This window comes from Crocodylus porosus, unplaced genomic scaffold (assembly GCF_001723895.1).
Source record: "Crocodylus porosus isolate Cpor-Errol unplaced genomic scaffold, CroPor_comp1, whole genome shotgun sequence".
Classification (NCBI taxonomy): Eukaryota; Metazoa; Chordata; order Crocodylia; family Crocodylidae; genus Crocodylus; species Crocodylus porosus.
The window spans coordinates 74,905,294-74,911,227 of NW_017728931.1; the positions used below are offsets into that span (position 1 = coordinate 74,905,294).

The 5,934-nt window shown below is 40.9% G+C and overlaps 1 protein-coding gene across 4 annotated transcripts in view; it reads left to right on the forward strand.

Moving 5' to 3' along the window:
- The window catches only part of CSRP2 (cysteine and glycine rich protein 2), a 17,526-nt gene extending 12,213 nt beyond the window's left edge, over window positions 1-5,313 (forward strand). For all 4 annotated transcript variants that reach the window (XM_019543175.1, XM_019543173.1, XM_019543174.1 and 1 more), the window contains exons 3-6: window positions 534-702; window positions 1,816-1,948; window positions 2,945-3,038; window positions 5,005-5,313. In XM_019543175.1, the coding sequence (XP_019398720.1) occupies window positions 534-702; window positions 1,816-1,948; window positions 2,945-3,038; window positions 5,005-5,081 (473 nt within the window). In that variant the 3' untranslated portion in view covers window positions 5,082-5,313. The remainder of the gene's footprint in view (window positions 1-533; window positions 703-1,815; window positions 1,949-2,944; window positions 3,039-5,004) is intronic.
- The last annotated feature ends 621 nt before the right edge of the window (window positions 5,314-5,934 follow it).

Genomic DNA, 5,934 nt, shown 5'->3' on the forward strand with positions numbered 1-5,934 from the left:
TTATGTGTAATATACTGATACTAAAAAAATTAAACATCAGAATTCACCATCAGCCTTGGAGAAAATTGGTACCTATTAAATGCTGCAGGGAAAGGGATTGCAGCTAGAAACTGTCAAAACCCCTTTTCTGCACTGATAGATGCCTAGCTTCATGTAACTTGAAGCAGAAGTGGGGAAACTGCTGACTTGAATATCTGGTTTTCTGTACAGTCTCATTCATCAAACTACAGCAAGTTTCTATTCTTTAAATGTCATAACCATGAAAGGGTGGGAGGAAATAGAGTCCCTTTATAGAACTACGCATAATTCACCAATTCAAGAGACAGCTCTTTATAAAAGAGACTATCTACAGCTGCTTATAAAGAACTGTGGACAGGGAAACCCATATCTGGCACTTTGACATTTTGGTTTACTGCGTGTGGTGATTTAGAAATTGTCCCTTCAGGCAATTTTCACATTTTCTTTCTTTCTTTCTTTCTTTCTTTCTTTCTTTCTTTTTTTTCCCCTCTAACTTCCCTTCCCCGTACCCACAGTGGTCTGCCGGAAAAACCTAGACAGCACAACTGTAGCAATTCATGATGCTGAAGTTTACTGCAAATCCTGCTATGGAAAAAAGTATGGTCCTAAAGGTTATGGTTATGGCCAAGGAGCAGGCACTCTCAACATGGACAGAGGGGAGAGACTGGGTATCAAGCCTGACAGGTAAGTTAAAGTCTTCACTGCATCTTATTATAGTTGGAGTATGATCTTCGTTCTGAAGTTGTCTTCATATGCATCTTAAAGGTCAAATGCTCTTGACAACCATATCATGATCTGGCATCTAAATGCAAAAAAAATGCAAAGACACTTGTTCTAGAGAACCAGTGTACATCTGAACCATGGTGCCCCTGCCCTTGCAGGCCTCATGTCAACTTCCATTGACGTCACTAGAACTTGTCACTTGAATTTTTACCTGCTGCTAAATCTGTACTGCATCTGGGTTGTTATATTAGTACTGGCTTTATGCAGATACTTTTTGTATTCTCTATGACCTTGCTTGTTAAGTTCACATGCTAAGCAGGATCTGAATGCTATCGTCCATTAAGCTGTGACATGACTTACAAATTTAAATTTATTTGAATGTGAGAATTATAAAGATGTTAATGTTTAGCAAATCTAATACTTTTTATTTTTGTTTTAAGCATAGGAACAAGTGCCCTAAGTAGCAAAAGTGCCAGGTCCAATTTAAAAAAAGAAAAAGCCTTGTTAAAGTGGAGTTGGGTAGAAGTAGTTCAAAGTATATCACAGAGCTTAATCTAAGTAAGAGTTGACAAGTTAGGGCATCTATTGTCAAGATAACACTTTCTCTTTTTAATGACAGCAAGAGAGGCCTCCAACTTCTTGGGGGCACTTGATGGACAGAATTAGTGCTTTGTGAAGCTCAGATCTAGCTTTTTAAATCTTAACAGCTGAGATTTGGATGATGTTGAGTGTGTGTAGTCAGCAGTACTAGCTTTTACACTTGCAAACGTGGTTCAGGCCTCAAAGCCAGTATGGCATGATTCAAAAGGATAAATAGGAAATGCTTTATTGTGAAGAAACGTATCAGACAGTTGCTGCTTGCCTCACATTTTGATGCATGATTTGTTCATATCCTCCATCTCTTTATTACGCATAATTAAATATCCTTATTAACACCTGATCTTAAAGCTGTTTATTCTGCTATACCCTAGCAGTGAGTTGCACATTGCATCTCTTCAGATATTCCCTATTTTCTTTGTGTTGGAGGGTAAGAGTACAAGACATGTTTCTAAACCTCTGACCTGCTCCTTTCAGCACTCCTTCGCCTCATCGACCTACAACAAATCCAAATACTTCAAAGTTTGCTCAGAAATTTGGAGGTTCAGAGAAATGCTCCAGATGTGGTGACTCTGTTTATGCTGCTGAAAAAGTAATAGGAGCTGGAAAGGTAAGGTGGTATGGTAGTTGGTCTCCTTGTTAAACAGGTTTGGGTTGTGGATGTTGCAATTTACTTATGAGCTTGCTAGAGAGAACCTTGCTTCCTAGCATGTTCAGCCAGAATAGAGTAGGTGTGCCAATAGAATGCGAAGTTCCTTACGATGGTAGTTCCTTAGAACAGAAAACTCTTACCCAGAGGGGTTATTTATAAACCAAGCCAGAACTGTGCAATTAATGGATACACCTTATTTTTTTGGCTTGGCAGCTATAGCAAAATGAATACTTTGCAGGGGATCGATTGTGGTAGTTGTCCTTGCCCAAAAAATACAAAAATGCAAACAAAGGGCACCCTGGAATACTCTAGGGCTGGAGGTTCAGGCACTTTGGACAAATAGCAAGATGTGGGTTCAGATCCCTTCAGAGAGAAACTGAACCTGGGTCTTCAGCAATCTGAGTGCAGACTTGGGAATTAAAACAACCAAGTAAAAGTGAGTTGCAACTATGGCTTCTGTCCTTTGGTGATAGTCTCTTGAATCTGTCCCTAAAACCATTACTTTCAAATGAGGCCTCTGAATTCCTCTCATAGTTCAAGGGGACTATAATAACTCCTTTTTAAAATGACTTCTATATGCCAGCTTCCAATAGTCTCTAAGTTTAAAGGTGAAGGAAGACTAAATAATTTGACACCTGCTCAAGATTGCTTGACTTGTCAGTTACATGCATCAGTATTTAATTACAACCTGCTTAATGTCCATATTTAATAAGAACTACTGTCTCATCGGTAAGTGATCTACATGATTACACTAATCAGCATATAATCCTAGAACCTTGTTTGTTTATCTTGCAGGAGTCTGTACTAGTGAACTTGTTGCTATCCAAGTTACTCTGGCTTGTGTCTTGTAATTAATATTAATGGGGTGTGTGCACTTCTGTTTTTTTGTTTTTTGTTTTTTTGGTGGGCGGCTTTCTCCTTTTATACTGTGTACTGTACTCTGTTTCCTCTTAGCCTTGGCACAAAAATTGTTTCCGATGTGCCAAGTGTGGCAAGAGTCTAGAATCTACAACCCTTACTGAGAAAGAAGGCGAAATTTATTGTAAAGGTAAGATGAACAAATATGTACAAAGCCTAATTGCTTACTGCTCAGAGGAGCATGCTGTCTGGAGAAAAGATACTCTAGTTAAGAATCTGGGTCAGTTTCTGGAGTAGAAATCTTGTGCTGACATAAGGAATCTTTTATCTTGACAGGGCTGAACAACTCGAATTCATTATTGCTAAAAGCTGTGCAGTATCAAACTTAATGATGTTTATTTTTGAGGCCCAGAACTAGACAACTGACTGACTGGGTACTCTTCTAGTGTTCATGACCTGCTCTGCAGTGGTGGGGCAGTAGGAAGGTAGAAAACTGTAAAGCTGCCATAAAAATAGATTAGGAAATAAACTGACAGTTATCCTGACTATGCTTTGTGTAACCAAGCCACCTTACTCTTAAGTAAGTAATTCTTAACCCTTTTAGACTTGAGGCACCCCAGGATAGATGCAAAATACCACATGGAGAAGGCCAGCTTTTAGTTTTCACTTATTTCTGACCACAGAAAAATATTGGAGCAATCCTTCTATTGCAAAGAACTCAGAATGATCACAGGGGGTCAGAATGTATTTAACTCTGTGGATTCCTGTTTGAAATCTTAGTTTATCTTGTGACTCATGTTTGCACATCTAACCATGCTAACATTCATTGTATATCACTCTTGAAAGGCTCTCAAGGCACCCAGTGTGCTATGGTACCCCAGTTAAGAATCGCTGTCTAGAAATCACCTAAGTGCTGGTCTTCAGCTTTGGATAGTGCTGACCTGTGAACTGCTCTGTCTCTAAGGATGGCAGAAGCTTGCTTTTTTTTTTTTTGCCCCCCCCCCCCCAAGTATTCTCACTCTTAAGGAAGTGATTCTCAGATATAGTGCTGTAATACCCTGGAGTGTTGTCAGATCTCTTGAAGGGTGCTGTGGGGTGTGGACATAAGGGTAGGCTCCAGCTGTTTGCTGCTTGGCTGTTGCCCGTCCCCCACTACCCAGCCTCTCTACAAAGAGGTAAACACTAAATGAACTAGTCTTTTTAAATGGGGTACCTCAAGTCAGACAAGGCTGAGAATCATTGACCTGTAAGTCTCATTTAAACTAGGTATTGGATAAAGGGACTATTTTTCAGAAATGCTGAATAATAGGAATTTCTACAGGCTTCAATAGGTGCTTGGTTTCTCTGAGAAGTTTGTCTACTCCCTTGCTTATGTATTTACCCAAATCCAAGACAACACTGGATTTAAAGATGACCCCTTGGTAATTAGATTCTATACAAATTTATAAATGTGTGTGGTTTTAAAAAAAATTCTATATATCAATGCTAATTAGTGGAAAACCACCTCTTACCTTTTCTGCCGTGCCCCACCCCACTCCCGGAATGGGGAAAGCAGCAGCAGCAAGGGTTGACAGGCCAGACCCCAATCCTTGTCCCTACCTGCCACCTGTGCCTGCACCCTCTTCCCCCATGCTGCTTACTTTCTGCCATAGCTCTGCTCTGGAGCAGTCAGCAACAGCTCCTCACCCAGTCCCACTCTGCTCGGCCAGGAAGATGTAGTGGCAGTTCACAGATAGGCTGCACCAGGGCTAAAGGAACTCAAACAAGAGCAGAAAGTAATGGGAGGAGAGGAGGTAGCTGGGTTGTTTTTTGGAGGGCTACACAGTCCCCTAGGCCACATGCATGGCTAGCCACTATTTTGGCCCTGTTCCATCCGTGCCAAATGAGCCATCATGGCCTGAGGCAGGCAGTGGCTAAGCTCTGGCTTCAGACTTGAATCCTGGGCTGAAGTTGACCCTGAACCGCTGCCTGCCCCAGGCTGATACTTGGATCCAAGTAGTGCATTTTTTCTTACCCCCATGCTGATTGGGAGAGAATAATTTCATCTTGGAATCAAGTCAATACAGTAATTCCAGGCACAAAGTCTAAAAACTTAGACATAATGGGCAAATAGCAATGACTTTAAGAGGGACAACTTTTTTTTTTCTTCCTTGCAGGTTGTTATGCCAAGAATTTTGGTCCCAAAGGATTTGGATATGGCCAGGGAGCAGGTGCCCTTGTTCATGCTCAGTGAAGGAGCAGCTGAAGTCAACCTCCTGTAACTCACTGAAATTCTTCCTCTGTGAAAAGAAACTGCTTCTTATGTGTTACTAACTACTGTGAAACTGATGCTAGTTTATTACTGCTAACGCAAAGTTTTTATCAAATATTAAAACACTGCATAATTCCCTTTGCTTGTGTATGCCATGTTAACACTCATAGCACTACTATTCTTCTCTAATAAACCTTTTGCATAATGTGACTCTCATACTCTTTACTTTTTTAATAGTGAAGAAGAGCAGAGCTGGAATTAGATGCTTGTAGGGGGTGTGTGATTTAAATCCCTACTCAGTCTTCATGAGAAATGTTTCTTGTAGGGAGAGATGGAATTTAACCATGAAATTAGGCAGAAAGCACCTTTTTTAGAGAGACTCCTTGAAAGAGTGTGGGGGGGGGGTTCTTCGTTTTTGAACAAATTGCTATTTAAAGCAGGGATTCTCAGCTGGGGAGCTGGGGTCCCTCAGGGTGCCATGAGATCATTTGAAGGGTAAGGTGTGAGGAAATGAGCACAGGCTTAGACTTGATCCCTACATAGCCATTCCCCTACTCCCACCACCCTGCCCATCTGCAAGAAGATAAGTGTAGTAAAACATGTTCATTTTTTGAAATGGGGTACTGCTCAACTCACAAGTTTGGGGATGGAGGGAATGAACATCTCAAACCTATTGAGAGGTGCTGGAGCCTGAAAAAGAAAGATCCTATTTCAAGGCCTGCCTTTTCCCTAGTCTCTTAAGATGATGGGTGAGGAACCATTGAAACCATGATAGAAGCAGCACAGAGCTTAAAATAAATATGAAATTCTCCACCTATGACAGTCAATTGTAGCT